At 39.9% G+C, this 26497-nt stretch overlaps 1 protein-coding gene across 1 annotated transcript in view; it reads right to left on the bottom strand.

Annotated features, from left to right (window-relative positions):
- The window catches only part of LOC118828473 (lipase member K-like), a 30992-nt gene extending 10040 nt beyond the window's left edge, over nt 1-20952 (bottom strand). The window contains exons 1-7 of the mRNA XM_036735095.1: nt 20805-20952; nt 20525-20590; nt 10725-10840; nt 7309-7426; nt 6173-6371; nt 5412-5521; nt 2369-2505 (exon numbers count right to left, since the gene is read on the bottom strand). Of these exons, the coding sequence (XP_036590990.1) occupies nt 2369-2505; nt 5412-5521; nt 6173-6371; nt 7309-7426; nt 10725-10840; nt 20525-20543 (699 nt within the window). The 5' untranslated portion in view covers nt 20544-20590; nt 20805-20952. The remainder of the gene's footprint in view (nt 1-2368; nt 2506-5411; nt 5522-6172; nt 6372-7308; nt 7427-10724; nt 10841-20524; nt 20591-20804) is intronic.
- Nucleotides 20953-26497: the final 5545 nt, after the last annotated feature.

Consider the following 26497-nt stretch of genomic DNA (forward strand, 5'->3'; position numbering starts at 1 on the left):
AAGAAGTTACAAAGAGAAAAAATATAAGGAAAAAATATGAATATATACAAAATCCCTGTGATCCTTAGAGCTTTCCAAAGGGAGGCTGTCTTTCTAGCCATCCCAAATGTGCTTCCCTGCTGAAGGTAACTCCAATAATACAGTATCATAAGACTGGAAGCCTTTATGAGTTCCTGGGAAGAAGTTTGCCTCATTAGAAACCACAAGTTTGTTTCCTTCTAGGAGAGAATCCATACCCTAAGGGTAGTGCCACGAGGCTAGAGACCCTTTTGTGACTTTGGGGGATGAATGGGCAACTCTCCAGACTATCTCAGATTGTCTCTAGCATCAATAAGTTCATTTTTCTTGCAAGGGGGAGCTAAGGGTCTAGGTGACTGCATTGGTTCCCAGGCAGAGGTAGTATTCACTCAAGTGGAAGGTGGCTTTATATTGATTTTTTGTTACCTATTGTCAATCATAATGGTATTTTTTTTTATTCTATTTGGAGGTGGTGGAAGAAGAAATGAAGGGATGGCGGTAACTCGATGAATCTTGATACCTTGGATATTTGCATAGGAACCGGGAGACTGTTTACTCGTATCAGTGAAAATCAAGATAGTCTACATTCTGAGGTTCACTGAGAAAATTCTGAGTGGGGGATAAAGTAAGTCAAGGGGAAATGATTCAGGGAGGCCACCTCCCAAACTGACCTAGCTTTGTATAAGCCCAGAGCTTGGGATGCTAGGTCACAGATCACCAAAATGCCAGCTGTTACTACAGTAGCTGAAAACAATGAGACCCACAGAAGGCTGGTGAGTTACCACAGCCCACATTTCCAAAGCCCAAGGGTGTTGTGGAAAGGTCACTAGCCTTGCTATTAGAGGACTACCTGGGTTGGAATCACATCAGTAGCTCTCTCATCAGCTGAGTCATCTTGCTCAAGTCCCTTTATAATGAAGACCGAAATAAATACACTTCTACCAGCTCTCTCCTATGTGGTGATGAGGAAAGTGTTTTGCAAGCCATAAAGATGCGATAGAAATGGAAGCTTGAATTGGGGCGCTGAGCCAAAAAGATCCTCTGCTAGTCTCAGCAGTCATTTGGCTTCAGACCTTCCTTGTGACTGGGGTAGGGATGAATCTTTGTCCCGAGAGTGTCTAGGGTGGGTAGGGAATGAAGGAAGGGGTAAAGTTATTGCTGCTTCTGCCAAGTTTCTGGGCACATTTCCTCAGCTGCCTCACAAAGCCCTTCTGGCAGGAAGGTTCCAGGACCAAAAGCAACATGGCATGTATTAGATATAAGTAGTTTTCTTTTTTTCATTGAGGGAGGTAAGTGGGAGGTTAACACAACAAATGATTAATTGAAAAAAAGATTAATTAAAAAACACACAAAAGGGACAGGACATTGAAATGAAAACATTTCTAGGATTCTAACCTTGGATAAATTACATCACAGTACTGTCTTCATTTGTAAAAATGAGAAGAGTTCTGACTTTGCTCGTAAGAAGTAAGTCTTGCACTCTGGAAAGAACTGGAATGAAATAGGAAGATCCTGGCTCCCATCCTAACAGTGCTCCTTACAAGCTGTGGGAGCCTAGGCTAGTCCCCTCATCTCTTTAGGCCTCAGTTTCTTCATTTGAAAAATGAGGTTACAACATAATGTTTATGACAGCTAAACAAACTGGGGTATAAGAATGTAATAGAATATGACTAGGCCATGAGAAATGATGAATGTGGAGAATTCAGAGAAATACAGAAGATCAATATGGACTGATGCAGAGTAAAGCAAGCAGAACCAAGAAAACAATGTACATAATGACTGACTGCAACAGTGTACATGGGAAGAACGTCAGGAAACTTAACATTGTGTCATTATAATAACCAAACTCAGACCTGGAGAAGAGATGAAAAAAAATATGCCTCCTCCCTTTCTTGTGGAGGCAAGGGACCACAGGAAGAAAACTGGCTGGGGGACAGATAGGTTCAGAAATGAAGCTGATATAAAAACATAGGCACATATACACATACATCCATGTGTGTATGTGTGTGTTTTATGAGAAGACAGAGAGGGAAACAGAAAGAGGGATAGAGGGAGGGAGAGGAAGAGGGGGGAGAGAGAGAGAGAGAGAGAGAGAGAGAGAGAGAGAGAGAGAGAGATTAGACTAATTGTGTTCTAAGATTCTAAATCCAGTTTCAAATGAATGTTACTGTGATGCTGGTGAGGAAAATTGGAACAAAGGACCTTTGTAAGAAACTGCTGGTGTTATGGAATATGAAATCTGCCATTGATAGATTATGAGATCATCCTGAGCCCCTTCCCCTGTGCCCTGAATGATGTCAATTAAGGTTACTATGTGGTTTATTGTTGACAGTCTCCAGGATTCACTTACCTTGAATAAGGATGTAGGAATGGATATCAGGGTCTTTAGGGGGCCCCTGCTGTGTTGTACTGAGACCACTGGAGCCAAGGCGAAGAACATCTTGATCCTCTCAGCCAGCTTCGGATTGGTAGAGAATGCTGCCAAAGCTGGATGAGAGTAAGTGATTCATCAATGGTAATTCTTTTCCAATCATCTTCCACCCACAGAGGATGAAACCAAGGGTATAAGGGATGAGAATCCCAGGGAAGGACTTGGCATTGGTGTTGTTGTTCAGTCATATCTGACTCCTTGGGACTCCATTTGGGGTTTTCTTGGCAAGGAGACTGGAATAGTTTGCCATTTCCTTCTCCAGCTCATCTTACAGATGAAGAAACTGAGGCAAACAGGATTAAGTGATTTGCCCAAGATCACACAGCTAGTAAGTGTCTGAAGCCAGATTTGAACTCAGGAAGAGGAGTCTTCCTGACTCTAGGCCCAGTGATCTGTCCAATGCACCATGGGATTTGGAGCTGGAGGAAACCTTGCAGCTCACATAAGGAAACTGAGACCCCCAAAAGGGAAATAACCATTCCTGGGTCACAGCCACCAAACAGCAGAGCCATAGCAACTGATGTAAAGGAGTAGAAAGGAATGCTGGGATCAACCATTTCACTCTTAGGTGATCTCCATAGGGAGAAGGATGATGGAAGAAGTGTCTGTCTAGTGACCTGTGGGGTGACCAAACTTTTCACAAGCTTCCAAAGATGAATGAGCTGTGGTCAGAGCTCCTCATGGTGATTGAGTCACCTGGGATTGTGCACCTTTGCCTAGCCTTATTTGGGACAGCTGGGACAGCTGGGCCCGGGTGAGTGGGACCAAGCTTTGATGGGGCAGTCCCCTTCCTACTATGTGGACAGAAAGGTAGAGTGTGGCTCTGAGAGGGAAACTCAGGAATCCCTTCTTTCTGGTTAAGGGCACTGTCTCAGTTTTTAATTACCGTATCTGTTAGAACCAAGATTTAAATTATATTGAGAAAATGAGTAGACATGGTTTAAGGTAAGGGGTCTGCCTAATATACCGCCACTTACATTGAGGAATTCTCAGAGCCCCTGTCCCCAGGCAAAATTAGTAGGGAGTCTTCATGGTAAAGAATGAGTTGGCTCAACATGGCACCAAGGGCACCTCAGAGCTGGAAGGGGCCTCATCTGACTTGCATTGGAATAAGAATCCATCCCTTCAATAGCATACTTGAAGAATAAGGGAACTTTGCCATTGGCACAACCCTTTATTTATACACTATTTCATTTAATCCTCATGATAACTCTATAGTAGATGCTAAATGGTAGGTCCCCTTTTACAGATGAGGAAACTGAGGCAAACATAGGTTAAAATGACTTGTCCAGGGCCACACAGCTAGTAAATTCCTGAGGCAGGATTTAAGCTCAGGCCTTCCTATATTCCAGGTCCAGTGTTCTATAGGCTGCATCATCTGGCTACCAAATGTTCTTCTAGCCTGGGGCTAGATATTCCCTCCCCTCTGGCAAAGCTCTCATTGTTTAGAAATTTATAATTATGTCAGGCTAAAACATGCTTCCTTGTGACATCCTTGCATTAGTCCTGTTTGTGCCAAATTGTTGTTATTTTTATTGTTTCAGTCTTTTTTCAGTGATGTCTGACTCCTCATTTGGGGTTTTCTTGGCAAAGAGGTTGAATTGGTTTGCCACTTTCTTCTCCAGATCATTTTACAGATGAGGAAACTGAGGCAAACAGGGTTAAGTGACTTTCCCAGGGTCTCATAGTTAGTAAGTGGTTGAGGATGGATCTGAACTCAGGAAGGTGAGTCTTCCTGACTCTGGGCTTGGCACTTTATCTATTGTGGTGCCACCTGTCCACGAGCCAAATAAAACAAGTCTAATCTAAGGATTTCCTTCCTGTCACAGGACAGGCCTTCAAATACTTGGAAGCAGCTGTCATGACTCCTCCTCCCTCCCTCCAGTCCTCTTTTCTCCAGGCTGAACCACCTTGGTTCCTTCTACTCCTCATGTGGCCTGGGCTGACTTCCTCCTCTGGACCCTTTCTAGCTTATCCATGTCCTTACAATGAGACTGGTTCGGGCAACTGAATTACATACTTGTCTTCTTTATTTGATCCAGCAAATTTCAACTCAAGGACAGAACCCAGTTCAGCCAGGAATCCTCACATTTACTGTTAAGGACCAAGGCCAAGAACCATGCCCAGTCCTTAAAAAACCAACCTGCGGTAGACTTTCCCATCCCTAAAGCTCCCTTCCAATATGTCTCCCCTTCCCTTCTCAGGCAAACTTCTAGACAAAAGTGGTTGGACCTTATTGCTTCTTCTGCCCTTTGCACTCTGGCTTATCACCTACCAAACCAACCAAAACCATTCTCTCCGATGTATTAACGTCCTCTTAGTTGGCAAATCGGGGTCTTTTCTGCAGCCTCATCCTTCTTGTTCTCTGCTGGATTTCACACTGCTGGCTACACATTTATTCCTGGATGCTGTGTCCTGGTTCTCCTGCCACCTGTCTGACCACCCCTCCCCCATGTTCTTTCCAGGTCATCATCCCTATTTAATCCTAGAATTGTGGCTGTTCTTCAAGGCTCCATCCAGGGCCTCCTTCTACTCTCTCTCAGTCTTGTCTGCATGGCTTCATCAGATTTAATTATCATCTCTAGACAGATGATTCCTAAGTCGCTGTGACTTGTAACAAAGCCCCAGTGACCCCGCCCTGAGCTTCAGTGCCCCATCCCCAGCTGCCCAATGTACCTTTTTAATTGGCTGTCCTACAGCATCTCTGACTCAACATGTCCAAAATCAATCACATTACTTTTCCACCCAAACCCTTTCCCAGACTTTCCATTTCCATTGAAGGTGCCACCATCCTTCCAGTCAGTCCCTTAGCTTTATAACTGTAGCATCATTCTGATCTCCTCACTGCCTTTCACCTACCCCTTTGGAATCTACTTCCCCAGAACTTAGCACAGTGCCTGACACATAGTAGGGCTTAATAAATCCTTGTTGACTTAGTTGATGCCCATTGATCTACACATACCAATGGTGGTGCCCTGGGCATGGCCCACATAATACAGTTTCTCCTGATTGGTTTTGTTCATAATGAAATTCAAGGTGGCGACGAGGTCATATTTAGCCATTTCATCAAAACTGCAAAACAGAGAGAAAAAAGAAACCAGACACTGTAGCCTTTATTTTTAAAGAAATGGGCATTTATAGATAGATACACCCTTTAGTATCTCAAGGGCTCATGAGTCCAGCAGGATGGACCTTTGCTAAACTGAGGCAGATCATGCCCTTCCACTCCCTCCACCCTAGGCCTTAAGTGAATGATTTTTGTGTCCAAAAAATAAAAAATAAAATCATTTTCTCTTGACCACCTTCTGAGGATGAACCTTGTCACCTGCTGAGGGGAGCCCTAAACAGGATAGGACCTCTTAGTTCAGGGGGGGAAGTGAAGGAAGAGAAGGGTCCATGAGGTGCATCTATCCCCTTGCTCATGTTTAGGCCACACATTCATGTGATGCATGGTCTGCTTGTGGGGTAAAACTGGCTAGGCCCCAAGCAAGAGATACCCAGTATTGTCACTGTTGCTAAGTTTCTTTCATCATCATCCTCCCCTTCTGTTCCTGTTGAATTCCTATCCATCTTTTAAACTCTTTCCCCAAAAGTCTCTCTTAATGATCCATACCCACTCATTATATTAATGTTCCCCCTTAGAGAAGAAAAAACAATTAGTGGTTTTCCATATATCTAGGAAACCTGGTAGAATCTCATTTTCAAACAATATTCCTTTTCTACCTGAAAGCCCAGAATTCTGGTGATTCTGGAGAATAGCGCATGTGTTTCCGTGACCAGATGTTCCCACGGCTGTTCCCCATCCACACGTCATAACCTGAATCTGCCAAAGTGAAGGCTAGGCTGGTGTAGGGTGGATTTGCGACCCAGCTACTAGCAGACACAAACATCCCATGCTGCAAATAGAAAATGGGCCTCTGAGCTGCAAAATGAAGGATAGAAATCTCATAACCAAGTTCAACAGTATTTCCAAGTCCCCGCTGACATCTGCTTCCTAAGGAAGTCTAAATGCCTAAATATTCTTACTCATTCCACAGATTTAGTACTGGGAGGGATTTTAGTGGCCATATGGTCCCACCCCACATCTTCTAGATGAGGAGTCACACAGCTAGTAAGTATCTAAGGCAGGATCTGAACCTAGATCTTTCTGGCTCCAAGTCCCATGCCTTGTCTGCTATGCCGTGCTGTCTCTAAATCTGCTCAGGTCACTGCAATGACTCCAATAACCTCACTCAGTGAGGAAGTCCAGCCTTGAGTTGCCTTGTTAGAGTAAGACCAGCAGTAAGGACCAAAAGCCCCTTTCCTGCCCATGGGTAGCTTGAATCGTATCGTATCAGATAGCCATGAATTTTCCAAGCCATGAATTTCCACCCCCCTCATCCCACCAACCCCAGCTGTCATGAATCAGCACCAGTCCCCAGGTCCAGACTCCTCGCTCTTTCTCCCCAATGCGTGGGTCTTCTTGACCGAGATAAAAACCTTGTAAAATGCAAAAAGACTTTCCTGGTTTTGTGTACTCAATTCCACCCAGGTGGAGTGAACCTATCCTATTTCTACCATTCTCCCTGATTGCCCTTCACATTATAAATGTCTCTTCAATAAAGCTGACTCACTCTATTGTCTTGTGTGTGCTGTTTCCTTGTACCAAATCATCAACTTTCTGAACCCTCTTAACCCTCCATTGAGATGGTTACACAGATAGCAGATGTCTGAGCTGGGATTTGAACATCTGCCCAAGCCCAGAGCTCTTCCTTCCTACCACATCCAGGCTACCTCCTACCCAGGTGAATTCTAGGCATTCACATACCTGAGCTTTAGGTCTCATTGTGTTGAGCTTTTCATAACATGATGCCTCTTACCTGTTCTCTCAGAGTGTCCTTTCCCATAAGGAATCCTGTAAACCCCAAGAATGAAGCCGTCTTCTGTTACAACATCATATGCTTCACTGGGGTAGCCCCAGTAGGAAATAATCTGGCTCTGTATGGAAGGAAGAAAAAGTCTTCACCTTCATGCCACTGGCTGGTTCTTCTTAAAGCAAGGAAGCCCAAATGTTCCTGGGGCATACACAGAAAGAAGCAGGGTACAAGAGAGGAAAATCCTGGGCCAGCCTCTGGAGAGATGGCGAAAGCATTATTGGACATGGCACATACACAGAGAGCCATGTAAGGGCTGAGGAGGAACAACAGGAGATATTAAGGACAGCATTCTAGGGGGCTTTGCATGGCTTCCAAAGTATTGGAACACCATGAACAAGAAGGGAAAATAGTATTCCCACTTTACCCATTAGGGCACTGAGGCTCAAAAATAAGGCACCTATCTCCGGATCACAGAAGCAGTGAGTAGCAGAGTTGGGGTGAACTTATGTGCCTAGGAATAATTCCCATTCCCACCTCTCCAGAGGTGCTGGTTGCCCACAATCATTTTGGCATTGGATGCCTGAGCTGTAAATAACAAGCTTTAGGGCATTTATAAGATTATCACTCTAAACTTGGAAGAAACCTTGAAGAGTCCCTAATTTTTACAGAAGAGGAAACTGAGGCCTCAGTGGGGTTAAATGCCTAGCTCAGGGTCCTTGGGGAATAAGTAACAGCCCAATCAAGTCAAGTAAAGTCAACAAACATTTACTAAGTGCCTGATATGTGCCAACCATTGCACTAAGTGAAAGGGATATAGAGACAAAAAGCAGTCCGAGGTCTCAAAGAGACCATATTTTATGCAGGAGACAACATGTGAACATCTCCATACAGACAAGATAAATGCTGTGTAAATGGGAGGTAACATCAGAGGGAAGGTGGAAGGTGGAGGGGGATTGGGCAAAGCTTCTTGTAGAAGGTGGGACGTGAGTTGGGGCTTGACGGAAACTATGGAAGCCACGAGGCAGAGACAAGGGGGAAGATCCTCCCAGACATGGGGAACACACAGGAGGGCTTGTGTGAGGGGAAACAGAAGCCAGTGTCATTGGACCAAAGAGTACTTGGATGTGGAGGAGGTACTGAGGGATAAGAAGACTGGACAGGAAAGAAGTGGCCAAGCTATGGAGGGTTTTAGAAGATAAACAGAGGATTTTACGTTGGATCCTGAGGTTGACTGGGAGCTATGGCAGTTTATTGAGGTCAAGTTAGATCTTTAGGAAGATTAATTTGATAGCTGAGTGGAGGATGGACTGGAGGCAGAGATTTGAAGCAGACAGAACCACTGGTAGCTCTTGCAATGCCCTTGGCATGAGGTGAGGAGAGCCTGCTCCAGAATGGTGGTGAGTCAGAGGAGAAAGGAGGGCATATTTGAGAGATGGTGCCAAGGTGAAATCAACAGGTCTTGGCAATAGATTGGATATTGTGAGGAAGATGGAGAAAAGGAATGACCCAGTGGAGGATGATGCATAGATTGAACGTGGGAAACTGGGAGACTGCTGTTGGCCTCAGTGGTAATTGAGAAGTTCTGAAGATGGAAGGATTTGTACTTACTGAGTTTAGGATGTCAATGGACTGTTCAACTTGAGATGACTGAAAGACAATTGGAGATGTGAGAATGGAGGGCAAGAGAGAAGTTAAGGCTGGATAAATAGATTTCAGAATCATCTGCATAGAGATAATAATGGAATCCACGGGAGTTGATGACATCATCATATTAAGTAGTATAGAGAGTAAAGAAAAGAGAGCTCAGAATAGCCATAGGGAACACCCAAGGTCAGCAGAGGAGACAGAGGAGGAGTGGTCAGACAGGCAGGGGCACAATTAGAAGAGAGCACACACAAACCTAGAGATAAGAGAGTATCAAGAAAGAATGTGACCAACAGTGTCATAGAGGGGATTGAGGCTATTTAGATTTGGCAATTAAGAAATCATTAAATGATGAGGTCAGAAGCCAGTCTGTAGAGAGCTAAGAGGAGAGTGAGAGGAAAAGCAATAGAAGCGATCATTGTAGAAAGGGGCCACAAAAGAAAGGAATAATATAGGAGCTTTGGAGAAAGAAATTTCAGCTAGATGATGAGGTTGGAAGCCAGACTGCAGAGGATTTTTATGACAGAGTGATGGGAAGGAAATGGAGGCACCAATTGTATATAGCTTTTTCAAGGAGGTTAGAGGTGAACAGGAGGACCAATACAGGATGAAGGAATAGGAGAATCGCACAAGAGTTTTTTGAAGTTGAGAAGACGTGGGTGTGTTTGCAGGTAGCAGGGAAATAGCCAGTAGATGGTAAGCAACTGAAGATTAATAAGAGAGATATGAAGCAAAGTGAGCAGAACTAGGGGAGCAGTTTATACAATAACAAAAACATTGAAAGGACAATAATCTCTGAAGTACCTAGAAGCTTTAAGCAACACAGTGACCAATCACAACTCCAAAGGACTCATGATGAAATATGCGATCCACCTGCAGATGATCGATGGGCTCCAAGAGGAGATCAAACCATATTTTCTTTGTTTTCCTATTCTCTTTTTTCTATTCTCTTTCCTTTCCTTTCCTTTCCCCTTCCCTCCCTCACTCTCTTCCTTCCTTCCTTCTTTCCTTCCTTCCCTCTCTCCCTCTCTCCTTCTTTCCTTTTTTTGAACATGACTGATTTGATTGCTGTGATAGGGTGGAGGAGTAGGTCATGGGGAATGAGTAAATTGAGGAACTTGGAGGTTAGAGTGTTTGAAGGAAGATCAATATGTATATTGAAGGCCCCTAGTACGAGGGCAGGAGTTGCAGAGGAGAGAAATGCTATGATCCTGGCACTGAACTTATTGAGAAGGATGGGGAGTGTTTTGGAGGTCAGTAGACAATAGGTACCAGGATTTTGATTGGGTGGTAAATATGGATATGAACCACAAAGGGGGTGAGTTTACTAATTAACACTGGTAGAGGGAGCAGTGGGGAATAAGAAATATTCTATCTCTTCCACCTTGACCTCTGAGTTGAAGGGAATGAATGAAAATGTGGCCAGTGCTGGAAAGGGCAGCCAGAGGGGCTGTCATCAGGAAGGAACCAAGCAAGAGTGAGGAAGGAGAAATTAAAGATGAAAGCTATCTTCTTATGGAGCAGGCATTGCAGAGAGTATGGTAGAAATGACGGGGAAATACATAGTAGGACATTGGGAGGATCTGACTGAGGCTTATGGACATAACAGAGTGGGCATAAGAAGTACGGTCTGAATGAGGACAGCCAGAGTTTCAGAATTGCCTAGGCCCTCTGATGCCAAGTCCATTCCTCTTTTTAGTACACCCCAGTATGGCTCTTAACCACACCCCATCCCACATGGTATTTCCCTTCACATTTTCATCAAGATGACTTACAATGTTCATGTTAGCTTCTGGATTCCTCACAGTTTTACTCTTAATGCCACCATTAGCAGTTCCAAAAACAAGCATCCAACAGGCTGTGACCAAAAGGTGCCAAATTTCATGTCTGCCTGAAAGATAAACAGAGGCTGATTAATGATTAATAACATTAGGGGGAAAGGGGAAGGAAGAGAATAAGCATTTATATAATGCCTACTGTGCTCCAGGCACTATGTTAAGAGCTTTTGTTCTTCACAAAAAACCCCATGAGGTAGGTGCTGTTGTTATCTCAATTTTGCAGTAAAGGAAAGTAAGGCAAACAGAGGTTAAGTGACTTGCCCAGGGTCACATAGATAGTGTCTGTGGCTAGATTTGAACTCAGGTCTCCCTGACTTCAGGTCCAGCATTTTATTCATAACACCATCTAGCTGAATTAATTTGAAATATTCCCCATTTATAAAGTACTTCAGCCTCTGAGTTTCAGTACTGAAATCTCTGAATGAAATGCTTTATAAAAAATTTCCACAAATGTTCAAGAATGAAGTAGGTATTCGGCATTTCTTATATATTTATTCCCAGAGCTGCAGAAGAATCGGGCCACAGAGGCCCTAAGGGGTATGACAAGCTAGTTCTCCCCTTGGGATGTTTAACAACCTTTCACATTCTTTTGAGAAGACAGTGAGAAATATCAGGATAATTTATAGTTGGCTAAGCAGGCACAGTGACTGATATGGTTGGAACACATCTGGGAACAAATCACACACTAACCGTATATGGTTACAGAAAATTAGGCAATTGCTTTGTCCAGAGAAAACAAAGTTTCCCATGGGAAGGACAATTTCCCAAGGTCCTTCAGGATAGCAATGCCAGCTTTGGCCCTTTGAAGTAATATCATTATCTAAAGAAGCAACAACAAAAAAGAGGCCTAGAATTTTGATTCCGCTCAGTACAGGGTAAGTCATAACTACAGTGATGTATAGAGTGTAAGAAGAAGAAGGTACCTTCCAGGCAATTGAGTCCACACTTTCATTGGCAGGGCAGCTTTATGAGATAGTAGAAAACTATATAGCAGAACACTGGGCTAGGTACTTCAAGAATTGGTTTCCAGTTACCTCCTATTTGCCAGCTGGGTGGCCCTAGACAAACTATTTAAGTTAGCTTTATTTATTTAACAAATAGACATGATACTTCTCTCACCCTCTCAATCAACCAACCAACTAATCAGCAATGCCCAGGCCCTCTGCCAAGCAATGAGGATTTGGACAACAAAAACATAGAGAAGGAAAACATAGTTGCTGCACATAAGGAGCTCACCTTTGACAGAGGCCACAGTAACACTGAAAGCTTGTACAAGATATATTTATAAATTGGGGGTAGAGCCAAGGTGATGGAGAACAGGCAGCAACTCAGCTAATATCTCTCCCAATATTCTCCTCCAAGCAACTTTGAAATAATGCCTCAAATTCACTTCTGGAGTGGAAGAGCCAATAAAATGTAAGGGTGAGGCATTTTTCCAGCCCAACACAACTTAAGAGGTTGGCATGAGAGGTCTGTGACACTGAGGTGGGTGCTGGCATGGAGTGTAGTGTATGTGGTGGCAGTGCTAGCAGTAGGCCTTGGAGGCGGCAACAGTGGTAGCAGCAGCTTTTGGAAACTCACAGGCCAGAAAGAGTAAAGGGTTCAGACAACTGGTCAGAGAGGGATTAAAGGGAATACTTGGCTGGCATTGGGGGCAAGATGCTGTTGCACTGCCTATATGCAGTTCCGGGTCACAGTTGTAGTGCCCAAAAGAACACTTGTGATCTCTCAGAAGGCAGTAGGCTTCCTGGTCTCAGTTCCAAGGCAAAAAAAGAGGACTAATTCTTAGAGCTGCAGAGGAACATGGAATGTAGTTACAGTTACAGGGTCAAGAGGAGCACTAGTACTTGTGGCTACAGGTGAACATAATTCTCTCCTGGAGAAAGACCAGAGCACAGGCCAAGAGAGCAGTGACCACACCTCTCCTTGGATCATACCAAGTTACAAGCACTAAAAACTCTGGAAACAGCAGAACGAAAAACCTGAAGCTTGGGACAGAGCCACCTCCACCCTGAGAGCACAGTCCAAATTTAATGTAAAGTTAAAAAAAACTAGTTTGGAAAATTATGAAAAGAAATTGACCAGCTTGATAAAAGTGGCACCAAAAAACACTGAAGAAAATACCCTAAAAAACAAAATTGGCTAAAAGGTAAAAAAAGGAGGCACAAAATTTCACTAAAAAGAAGAACTCCTTACAAAGTAGAATTGGATAAATGGAAAAATAGGTACAAAAGCTCTCTGAAAAAAATAATTCCTTAAAAATTAGAATTGGCCATGTGGAAGCTAATGACTTTATGAGACATAAAGAAACTATAAAACAAAATCAAAAGATTAAAAAACAGAAGAAAATGTGAACTATCTCATAGGAAAAACAACTGACCTGGAAAAATAGATTGAGGAGTGATAAATTAAGAATTATTGAGCTACCTGAAATTCATCATAAAAAAGAACCTAGAAATCATCTTTCAAGAAATTATCAAGGAAAATTACATTGATATCCTAGAACAAGAGAGTAAAAATAGAAATCAAAAGAATCCTCTGATCATCTCCTGAAAGAGACCCCAAAATGAAAACTCCTAGGAATAGTATAGCCAAATACAGAGCTCCCAGGTCAAGGGGAAAATATTGTAAGCAGCCAGAAAGAAACCATTCAGATATCATGGAACTACAGTTGGGATTACACAAGACTTAGCAGCTTTCACATTAGAAGAGCATTGCTATTCTGAAAGCAAAGGAGCTAGGATTACAAACAAGAATAACCAACCCAGAAAAACTGAGTATAATCCTTCAGGGAAAAATTATATTTAGTGAAATAGAGGACTTTCAGGCATTCTTGATGAAAAGACCAGAGCTGAAAAAAAAAAAATTGACTTTCAAACACAAGATTCCAAAGAAGCATAAAAAGGTAAACATGAAAGAGAAACCATAAGGGACTCAATAAGGTTAAACTGTTTATATTCCTATATGGGAAGATAATACCTGTAATTCCTAAGAACTTTCTCACTATTAGGGCAGTTATAAGGAGTATACATAGACAGAGGGTACAAGTGTGAGTTGATTATGACAAGATGATCTCAAAAAAATAAGTAAGGGGTAAGAAAGATGGAAGAATGAGGAAGGAAGAAAAATGGGGGAAATTATCTCACATAAAACAAGTGCAAAATGAAGCACTTTTACAGTGGAGGGGATAATGAGGGGTGGTAAACCTCATTCATCAGAATTGGCTCAAAGACAGAACAACATATATACTCAGTTGGATATAGAAATATTTAACAGAGAAGTAGGAGAAAAAGGAAATAAGAGAAGGAGGCTGATAGAAGGGAGGGCAGATTAAGGGAGGCAGTGGTCAGAAGCAAAACAGATTTTTGAGGAAGGACAAGGTAATAAGAGAGAGAAAGGGAGGGATAAAAAGGAGAAAAAAAGGATGGATGAAAATACACAGTTAATAATCATAACTATGAATGAGAATGAGATGAACTCATGGAAAGGAAGTGAATAGCGGAAGCCAGAATCCAACAATATGTCATTTACAAGAAACATATTTGAAAGAAAGAGACACACATGGAGTAAAAATAAAGGGCTGGAGCAGAATCTATTGTGCTTCTGCTTAGGTTAAAAAAAAAAGTAAGGTTAGTAATCATGATCTTAGACAAAGCAAAAGCAAAAACAGGCCTAATTGAAATAGATAAACTGTGAAACAACATTTTGCTAAAAGTCACCATAGACAATGAAGTAATACCAATAATAAATATACATGTACTATATAGCAGAACATCCAAATACTTAAAGGAAAAGTTAAATGAGTTATGGGAGGAAATATATAGTAAAACTATACTAGTAAGGGACCTCAATTTTCTCCTCTCAGAACTAGATAAATCTAATCATAAAATAAATAAGAAATAAAATAAGGAGATAAGTAGAATTTTAGAAAAGTTAAATATGATTGACCTCTAGAGAAAATTGAATGGAGATAGGAAAAAAGATGTGTCTTTTTTCTCAACTGTAGATGGCACCTTCACAAAAATTGACCATGTATTAGGGCATGAAAACCTCATCAAATGCAGAAAAGCAGAAATATTAAGTGCATCTTTTATGGACCATAATGCAATAAAAATTATATTCAATAAAGGGTCTTGGATGTGTGGATCAATAACTATTTGGAAACTAAGCAATCCAGTCTTAAAGAATGAGTGGGTCAAAGAACAAATCATAGAAACAATGAATAACTCCATCAAAGAGAATGACAACAATGAGACAACATACCAAAATTTATGGCACACAGCCAAATAGTACTTAGGGAATAATTTGCCTCTCTAAATGCTTTCATCAATGAGAGAGAGGGAGAGAGAGAGAGGGAGATAGAGATAGAGAGAGAGAGAGAGAGAGAGAGAGAGAGAGAGAGAGAGAGAGAGCAGATCAGTGAATTGTGCATGCAATTAAAAAAAGTAGAAAAAAATTAAAAAGACAAGTAAACACTGAATTGGAAACTGGGGGAAAAACATTGAACTAATAAATAAAACTAAGACCTGGTTTCATAGAATAAAATAAAAATACTATTGGGTAATCTAATTTAAAAAAATAAAGAAAACCAAATGACCAATATCAAAATTGAAAAAAAGTGAATGCACCACCAATAAAAATGACATTTAAACAATTATTAGGAACTATTTTGCCCGAATATATGTTGATAAATCTGACAATCAAAATGAAATAGATGAGATAAATACTCATTTATAAACTGCCCAAATTAATAGAAGAAATAGAATACTTAAATAACCCTAACTTAGACAAAGAAACCAAGCAAGCCATCAATGAGCTCTCTAAGAAAAAAAAAATTCCCAGGACCAGTGAGTTCTAGCAAGCACTTTAAAAACAATTAATTTCAATACCATATAAACCATTTGGAAAAATAGGCAAAGAAAAGGAGTCTACCAAAACCCTTTTATGACACACATATGGTGCTGATATATAAATCAGGAAGAGCAAAAACAGAAAAAGAAAACTACACACCAACTTCCCTAGTAAATATTGATACAAAAATTTTAAATAAAATACTAGCAAGTGGATTATGGCAATGTATCACAAAGATCATACATTATGATGAGGTGTTACTTATATGAGGAATGTGGGGTTGGTTCAATATTAGGAAAATTAGCAGCATAATTGAGCATATCAATAACAAAAAGAACAAAAATAATTCGATTATCTCAATAGATGCAGAAAAAGCTTTCAACAAAATAAACATTTACTCCTATTCAAAACACTAGAAAGTATAAGAATAAATGGGGCTTTCCTTAAAATGATAAGTAATGTGTATCTAAAACCACCAGCAAGCACTATTTGCTCTTCACTTAATTTTATTTTTAATTTATGGAATTAAATATTTTCATAACAATATAATTTAAAAGGTGATTATACATGAAACTGCAAATCTACTATCTACAACTTGCTATTTCTTTCAAATATACAACAAAATTGTCATGTATTTTTTTCTTTTTTTCTTTCCCCACACCCCAATGGCTACCATTAGACATAAATAGATGCATGTGTGTGTACATACACATATATGTGTGTATATATGTATATATACACATACATATACATACACATACACATGTAAAATTATTCTATACATACATTATTTGAAATGGAGAAAGCCTAAAAGTTTTTTCAATAAGATCAGAGGTGAATCAAGGATGCCCATTATCATCATTATTACTTAATATTATACTAAAAATGCTAGCTATGGTAATAAAACAAGAAAAATAAATTGAAGAATTAGAACAGGTGATGAGGAAACAAAACTATCACTCTTTGCAGATGACATGATGGTATACTTAGAGATCCTAGTAAATCAACTTAAGAAACTAGTCAAAAAAATTAACAATTTCAGCAAAGCAGTAGGATACAAAATAAACCCACATAGATCATCGGTATTGCTATATATTACCAACAAAATCCAGTAGGAAGAAATAGAAAGAGAAATTAGATTTCAAACAGCTGCAGACAATATAAAATACTTGGAAATGTGTCTGTCAAGATAAACCCAGGAACTAATGAATACAATTACAAAACACTTTTAACACAAAGACAGATCTGAACAATTGGAGAAATAGTAATTGCTCATGGGTAGGCCAAGCCAATATAATAAAAATGATAATTTTACCTAAATTAATTAATTTTATTTAAATTACTTATTCAGTGTCATCCATAGCCATCGAATTACCAAAACAAATAGTTTATAGAGAAAGAAAATATAATAAATTCCATCTGGAAGAAGAGAAGGTCAAAAATATCAGGGGAATCAATGAACAAATGTGAAGGATGGTGGTCTAGCAGTACTATATCTCAAGCTCTATTACACAGCAGCAATCAGAATAATCTGTTACTGGTTAAGGAGTAGAACAATGAATCAAAGGAATGGATAAGAACAAATACAGTGTAGAAAACAACCATAGCAATCTAGTGTTTTATAAATGTAAAGATCCAAGCTTTGGGGACAAGAACTCATCATTTTGAGAAATTTTTCTGGGAAAACTGGAAAGCAGTTTGGCAGAAACTAAATACAGACTAACATTTTGCACCATATACCAAAATAAGATCCAAATGGGCATATTCTTTTGACATAAAGGGTGATTTTATAAACAAATTAGGCAAGCATGGAGTATTTTACCTGTCAAATCTATGGCTAGGGCAAGACATTATGACCAAAGAAGTGACAGAGAGCTTTACAGGATGTAAATTAGATAATTTTTGTTACATTAAATTCAAAAGGTTTTGCATAAAAAACCCCATACAGCCAAAAACAGAAGGAAAGGTGGAACCTTGGGGAAAAAAAAGTTTCATAGAAAGTTTCTCTGCTAAAAGTTTCATTTCTCAAGTATATAGAGAATTGAGTCAAATTTATAAGAATATAAATCATTCCTTAATTGATAATGGTCAAAGGATATGAACAGGTCATTTTCAGATGAAGAAATTAAAGCTATCTATAGTCCTATGAAAAAATGCTCTAAATCACTATTGACTGGAGAAATGCAAATTAAAACGACTCTGAGTAGCACCTTGCATCTATCAAATTGGCTAATACGACAGAAAATCAATTAGGGAATGATTGAACAAGTTGTAGTATATGGTTGTGATGGAATACTATTGTGCTACAAGAAATGATGAGCAGAATGGTTTCAGAAAAAGCTTGGGAAGTCTTGTATGACACAAAGTAAAGTCAACAGAACCAGGAGAATATTGTACACAGTAACAGAGATTTGGCAATGATGAGCAGCTGTGAATGACTTAGCTATTCTGATCGATGTAATGATCTGAGACAATTCTGAAGGACTTGTGATGAAAAATGCTATCCATTTCCAGAGAGAGAACTGATGGAGTCTAAATACAGATTGAATCATAATATTTATTTTTTTACTTTCTTTATTTTTCTTGCTTTTTTGTAACATGGTTAATATGGAAATGCATTTTGAATGATTTCACATGTATAATTGATATCTCTTTTTTTGTCTTCTCAATGGGTGCGTGATGGATGGGAGAGAATTCAGAACTCAAAATTAAAAAAAAAAGAATGTTAAAATTAAATATATACACACATATACATATTTGTACAAAGTGGATAGAAGGTCAGCTCAGAGGGGAGGTAGGGCAGGACTGCTGAAAGACTCAGATGAGCTTATACCTATGAAAGTACCAATGACCAGTGCCTTCGGGGATTTGGGACTTCATCTGATAAAGTAGGAACAGGGAACATTGATTTTCTCTAGGGCCACTGAAGCTTAGAAAAAATCAATTGAGGGCTATGTGCAAATAATTTCATGAAAGAAGTCATTGCCTTTCCCCAAAACCTTCTTTTCTTCCAAACAAGCACATTTCTGTTGAAGGTATCACCATCCTTTTGGTCTCGCAGATTGACAATCTCAACGTCATCCTCAGCTACTCATTACCCCTCACCCCTTGTATCCATTCACTTGACAAATCTTATCATTTCTGATTCCACACCATCTTTTCAATATGTCTCCTTTCTACTCCTTTCTACTCACACACAGCCAAGTCTTTTCCACTGGCTCTTAAGCGGCCTCCCTTCCTCAAGTCTCTTCTTTCTCCAATCTATTTTTGGCAGAGCTGCCCTGGTGATTTTCCTAAAGCTCAGGACTGATCATACCATACTTCTCCCCTACCCAACAAAATCCCTATTTCCTCTAGGATCAAATGGGAACTTCTCTATCTTATATTTAAAGCTCTTTACCATTGGACTCATACATACATACATATGTACACACATACATGCATACATGCATACATGCATGTGCACATATACACACATATACAGGCATAGACATTATCATTTTCATTCTCATTTTATAACAGGCTTACAGGGAACAAGTCAAGGCAAAAGGAGTCATGTTGCTTGGGGTAATTTGAGAAAGAAGATCACAGGGCCTGGCACTGAAAAAGAAAATCAAGGCAGAGTGCTCATCACATTGAACCCAGAAACATTTAGTCCTAGACTCCACATGTAGAACTTAAGGTCATCGGGAAGGAAAACTTTTCTACCTCTCAGATCCTAAGTTTCCATTGGTCTCTCTTGCTTTCGAATAGTCTGATCCCAGATAGGAGGTGGGAGGTGCAGTTAGCATTGGTAGGCATCTTAGATCTGTTTGACAGATTTATTGTGTTACTAAAGGAAAGTATATCACAGTCACGGCCTTCAGAGATGACACATTCATTCCCATGTTGGAAAGAGTAAATCATTCATAATTCTATAAATCTATAATCTCAATTGATACAGAGAAAACATGAATCCCACTAGTGGTATCCAACACTCAGAAACTCCCATTTCTGAACTCCATTTGTGATTGCTTATGAATAAGGAAACTGGGGTGGAAAGATACCCTTCACCCAGAAATTGATGCATCTAGATAAGTGATGCAATAGATAGAGTGCTGGGTCTTGAGTCAATAAGATCTGATTTCAAATCCAGCATTAGACACTGCCTAAATGTGTGACCCTGAGTAAGTTATTTAACCTCTGTCTACTTCAGTTTTCTAATTTGTAAAAGAGGGATAATAACAGAACCTACCTTACAGGGTTGCTGTGAGGATAAAATGGAATAATTTTTGCTCAGTACCTGCTGATCTTAGTTGTTCTGTAATTTTCCAGTTGTGTCCAGCTATTTATGACTTCATTTAGAGTTTTCTTTAGCATTTGCTTAGCAAAGATAGTGGAATGATTTGACATTTCCTTCTGCAGTTCATCATACAAGTGAGGAACTGAGGCAAACAGGGTTAGGTGACTTGCCCAGGGTCACAGAGCTATTAAGTGTTTGAGATGGGATTTGAACTCATGAAGATGTGTCTTCTTTACTCCAAGGACAGTACTCTATCCACACTTCCACCTAGATGTTCCAGGCACATGATAGGCACTTAATAAATGCTTATTCCATTTGATTCCTGCCAGTTAAGGAAAACTCAAGCCATTAAGGGGAATATTTGCTAACTCCATCTATGTTAAAACCAGATTAATCTCAATATCCTACCATAGTGAAAATTTCTTATTGGACTATGAGTGCTTAACTGGATATCCTGTTCAATTAAAATTAACCCACCCCACCTTGTTCAAATATTGTACCCAGCAGGTGCAGTATATGTACATCATGGGTCTGGAAAAGATCTGAACACAGTCCTGCAGATATAGACAATTTTTCACTAATGATTTAAATGAAGTTCTCTTACCTCTCTTAACTGGGTCCATGAGGGTCAGTGGAGTACCAGAAACTGATGGAAGTCCAAGATGCCACGCTGTCAAAACAAATAAAAAGGACCACTGAGAGTCGTGTTGAGCGATCAGATCTATCGGTAACAATCTTTTATTAGAAGACCAATTTTAAAAAGTCAGACTTCTATTAGGAGGACAGTTATTCAATGGAAGTTCTTCTCCATCCACCAATGTGGCTGTTAGACACAAAAAAATCCAGACCTTGAATAGTCTTATAGAAACCCTCATGGAAATTACCTCATACTGTCAGGTTTTACATTAAGTTACAACTTGGGAACAGAGTGTTTATCAAAGGGAAAAGGAAAGCAAATCAAAGCTACATTTGGCAATGTTGAATCAGAGCAGTCTGGAGCCTACAGCTTCAAGGACTTCCTGGCTGAAGAAACAACATTGAAAATGGTAAGATTCAAATAAGAGCAATTTTATGAGAAAGAATGAGCTGATGTCTATCTTATCATGTACAGAAAATGTTAGTGTCATCTGCTATCTTAGAGTGGATGCTCAAATTTGCACGTAGGCCATTTGTTTTAATTACCAACTGGTAGCTTATAAATATTGAGGCTCAGTACACTTTAGCTAGGCCTAGTACATTGCTTAATTTCAATTATCTAAAATTTTGTGACCCTAATATTACGCTTTCACATAATATTATTATTCTCCTTCATGTGTAGCCATGTTGACACTCAGACTGATGAATCTTAGACTTCCAAAGGAAAACCTAAGAAGCTGAAGTGTCCAAACATCACTCTCTATCTCTCATCTCCTGGGCCTTTGCCCTGGCTGTTCTTCATCCCTTCAATGCCTTATCTCCTCATCTCCACTTCATAGAATCCCTGGTTTCCGCTGACACTCAGCTCCAGAATGACCTTCTGCATGAACCCTCCTGGCTTTCTCCTTCACTCCTGGCTGCTAGCACATAAGTCTTATGCTGTATCTGTTTGTATGTGTTTTGCATAAATCTCTATACATGTATGTCATGTCTGCCATTAGAATGTAAGCTTCTGGAGGGCAGGGAGCAATTCTTTTTTTTCTTTATATATTCCATGGCTAGCTTGGTAGGTGCCTAACAAATGTCTGATGACTGATCATAGATGAAGAACCTGAATCCAGGAGAGGATCAGCTACTTGACAAAGTTCATGGCATCTAGGAAGAAGTGGGAGGTAGGACAGATTTTTTTACTTAATAGTATTTAGTTTTTTCTAATTACACATGAAGATAGTTTTCAACATTCATCTTTATAAGATTTTGAGCTCCAAATTTTTCTCCCTCCTCAAGACAGCAAGAAATCTGATATAGGTTATACATGTACAATGACGTTAAACATATTTCCTCATTAGTCATGTTGTGAAAGAAGACTCAGGATGTAAGGGGAAAACCACAAAAAAGAAAAAAAAAAGTGAAAATAGTGTGCTTCAATCTGCATTCAGACTCCACAGTTCTTTCTCTAGATGTGGTCAGCATTTTCCATCATGAGTCCTTTGGAATTTTCTTGGATCATCTCATTGCTGAGAAGAGCGAAGTCTGTCATAGCTGATCATCACATAATGTTGCTGTCATTGTGTACAATGTTCTCCTGGTTTGGCTCACTTCACTCAGCATCAGTTCATGTTAAGTCTTTCCAGGTTTTTCTGAAATGAGCCTGCTCATCTTTTTTAATAGAACGATAATATTCCATTATATTAATATGCCACAACTTGTTCAGCCATTCCCCAACTGACAGGCATCCCCTCAACTTCCAGTGTCAGATTATTTTCTAAAGCCATATATTTTGTTCTTGATGCCCCTTTGGGATACCACCCTCCCTTCCCCACTCCCCAGCACACACAATCCCCTCATGTTGGCCCCTAGCTGCTCAGAGCTCCTGCCCTTATGCACCCTTTCTGGTAACACTGCAAGCTAAAACCTCTCTACTCTTCCAGTTTTCCTTCCTTTTCTATCAAAATTTACCCACTACGTGCCCCATTCCCTTAGTCCCTGTAAAATGAATCCATGTAAGGCTTCAAGGTTCTTGTTTTTTTTTCCCACTCCCAGATAGTAGAGTTTTTAAAAATTTCATTTTAACAGAAATTTGCAATGGCTTAAGCCAAAGGAAGACACAAGGTGGATTTTTTTTAGGACAAGGAAGGAAATGTGGGAGAGCTCTTTAATCCCTCTTAATTCATTTCAGCAAATATTTATTAAATATCACCAATGTTTCAGGCCATCGATATCCAGTCTCCTGGATATAGAGTTTATCATTGCATTGGTTAGATTTCTCAAGTCTAATAACATTAATTCTATCACTGTTACTGTATAAACCATTCTCTTATTTCTGCTCACTTCTCTCTACAGCGGTTCATAGAGGCCTTCTCTGTTTCTTCTAAAAGTGTCCATTTCATCCAATCTTATGGCACAATAATATTTCATTGTATTCCCGTACCACAACTTATTTCATTCCACAATTGGAGGACAAGTCCTAAGTTTCCAATTTTTGATGACTATAAAAATATCCTCTAAACATTTGCATATATCATTCTTTTCCTTTTTATTTTATCTCTCTGAGCTGTTAGGCTATAAATGGCATAGCTAGATCAAAAAGTATGCACAGTTTAGTAACTTTGGGGACACAGTTTCAAATGCTTTCCAGAATGGCTGGACCAATTTACAGCTCCTTCAACCATATATTATTAAGACTATTTTTCCACATCCCCTCCAAAATTTATCATTTTTCTCTTTTGTCATCTTGGCCAGTCTGTGAGGTTGCTCCAAGTTCAAAATTTCTAATTATTAGTATATAAAATCAAATTACAAGATTACAAAGGAAAGAAATTATTTTGAAATAACAACACACGTTCACAGACCCCAAGTTAAGAATACCTCCTTTAGAGATCATGTCTATACATTTAAGTCAACTAAGAGAAAAACACTTGGTTTATTTCAGTTTATTCACCCCACGCTACCAATTTCATCAACATTTCCCAGGCACTCCCTCTATTGAGGCAAAATGTGACTCTTCTGTGTCTTATCCAATGATCTTCATGATTTCCTGTGGTTGAAAAACATTCCTCATCTTTTAGGGCACTCGGTCATGAACTTCTCCACCCTCCTCTAGGCTGCTCCTTGGCCCGCAGTCACTAGACCTGTTCCCAAAACCTTCCTACATCAGTAGGATTTATCAGAGCCTATGCTTTCCAAGCAGAGCTGCAAAGATGCCAGGTTTGCCTCCATGCCCCAAGGTATCAGAGGAGATCTTTAATGTAGGCACTCCATGGAATGGAGTCAAGTACATTTGTCCCACTGCTCTTGTGCCCACATTTGATAGCAAATGTTTCTAGCTCAGTGATAGCTTACCTGTACGGACCAGACTATTGAGCCATGGAATATTCCAGAGGGGAAACCTGGTAAATCTTGTAACCAGTGAGAAAGATTAGGAATTCTGTCCCTTTCCTTTCCCCAGCCAGGTACTCGATACTAGGCATATAGGGTTCAGGTGAAAAGAGCTTTAACTTCAAAATTCAAGTAGAACCAAACAAAAGGAGAGAGGAGCAGACTGGGCAGAAGGAGAGGCAGCCAACAGAAGGGGAAGGCTTAAAACTTTTGAAAAATTGAACACAATATGTATAAATAAAAGATTGGTTTAAGGTTGGGTTTAGCAAATAAATATGACTTTTACTAATCTAGGGGATGAAATTAGAGCAGAGGAAAGAAAAGGAAAGAGTGGGAATATAGAAAGGTGAGAGGCAACTGAGTGGTAGAGACAAATGTGTCCAAGTCTTTGCCACCACTTGGCAAACTTGGGTTTGCGTTTGCAAGGTGAGCCTTCCAGTGTCTGCTTGATCTCGCCAAAGGTGCAATATAGCAGGCTATAATTTGGGCAAGCTAACAACAACAGCAATATCTATATAGAACTTTTAGATTATTATCTTAAATAATAGGTTAGGTACACAAGTAATCAATGACTATAGTAATCTACGGTTTGATAAACCCAAAGAATCCAGCTTCTTGCATGAGAACTCACTGTTTGACAAAAACTGCTGGAAAACTGGAAAACAGTATGGCAGAAACTAGGCACAGGCCAACATCTTACACCACATACCAAGATAAGGTCAAAATGGGTACACAATTTAGATATAAAGGCTGATACTATAAGCAAACCAGGAGCAAGGAGTAGTTTACCTGTCAGATTTATGGAGAAGAGAAGAATTTATGACACATGAGGGATAGAGAATATTATGAATTGCAAAATGGATAATTTTGATTACATTTAATTTGAAAAGTTTTTGCACAAACAATAGCTAATGCAACCAAGAGAGAGGGGAGGGGGGTGATAGAGGGGATTGCTGACTGGGGAACAGGGCAACCAGAATATAAGCCATCTTGGAGTGGGGGGGAGGGTAGAAATGGGGAGAAAATTTGTAATTCAAAATGTTGTGAAAATCAATGCTGAAAACCAAATATGTTAAATAAATAAATTGCATTTAAAAAAAAAAAGAAAAAAAAAGAAGTGAAGCAGAAAGTTGGGAAACAATTTTTACAACTGGTGTCTCTGATAGAAGCCTCATTTCTAAAATATATAGAGAAGTGAATCAAATTTGTAAGAATACAAGTCATTCCCCTATTGATACATGGTCAAAGCATACGAACAGGCAGTTTTCAGATGAAGAAATTAAAGTTATTTATAGTTATATGAAAAAATGCTTTAAATCACTCTTGATTAGAGAAATGCAAATCAAAACAACTCTGAGGTACCACTTCACACCTATCAGACTGGTTAACATGACAAAACAGGAAAATGATAAAGGCTGGGGAAAGTGTGGGAAAATTGGAACACTAATGCATTGTTGGTGAAGTTGTGAACTGATCCAACCATTCTGGAGAGCAATTTGGAACTATGAGTGAAGGACTATAAAACTGTCCATGCTCTTTGACCCAGCAATGCCACTTCTAGGTCTGTATCCCAGAGAGATCATAAAAATGGGAAAAGGACCCACATGTACAAAAATATTTATAGCAGCTCTTTTTGTGGTAGCAAATAATTGGAAATTGAGGGGATGCCCATCAACTGGGGAATGGCTAAACAAGCTGTGGCACATGAATGTGATGGAATACTATTGTTCCATAAGAAATGATGAGCAGGCAGACTTCAGAGAAACCTGGAAAGACTTAGATGAACTGATGCTGAGTGAAGTAAGCAAAAGCAAGAGAATTTTGGACACAGTGACATCAACATTGTGCAATGACCAACTTTGATAGACTTAGACCTTCTCAGCAATGCAAAGATCTAAGACAACTCCAAAAGATGGAAAATGCTATCCACCCCCCCGTCTCTCTCTCTCTCTCTCTCTCTCTCTCTCTCTCTCTCTCTCTCTCTCTCGCTCTTCCTCTCCTTCTCCCTCTCCCTCTCTCTCTCTCTTCCCCTCTCTCTCTCTCTCTCTCTCTCTCTCTCTCTCTCTCTCTCTTTCTCTCATGGTTCTTCCCTTTGGTTCTAAATCTTTACAACATGACTAATGTGCAAACGTTTTTAACATGAATGTCTCTGTAGAGCCTGTATCAGACCGCACACTGCCTTGGGGAGGGGAAAGGGAAGGGAGGGGGAGAACATTTCGAACTCAGGATCTTATGGAAGTGAATGTTGAAAATCATAAATACATAAACAAATTATTTCATGTCATTTGGTCTTCACGACAATCATGGGATGCTGTTGCTATTGTTGTTCCAATTTAACTGACGAAGACAATACAGCAAGCTGAAGTTCAGTGGTCTGCCCAGGGTCACCCAGCTAGCATCTGAGGCAAGATTCGAACTGCGGTCTTCCTGACACCAAGTCCACCTAGCTCCCAAGTGAGCAACAACCAGAGCTGCGGACTCAGCATCCGATCAAACACAGCAGACTTCCCTGCTCATTTACACTCTCCTTAGCACCCTGTACAATGCAGCTGGACTGTCAAAT

This window comes from Trichosurus vulpecula, chromosome 8, assembly GCF_011100635.1.
Source record: "Trichosurus vulpecula isolate mTriVul1 chromosome 8, mTriVul1.pri, whole genome shotgun sequence".
Taxonomy (NCBI): Eukaryota; Metazoa; Chordata; class Mammalia; order Diprotodontia; family Phalangeridae; genus Trichosurus; species Trichosurus vulpecula.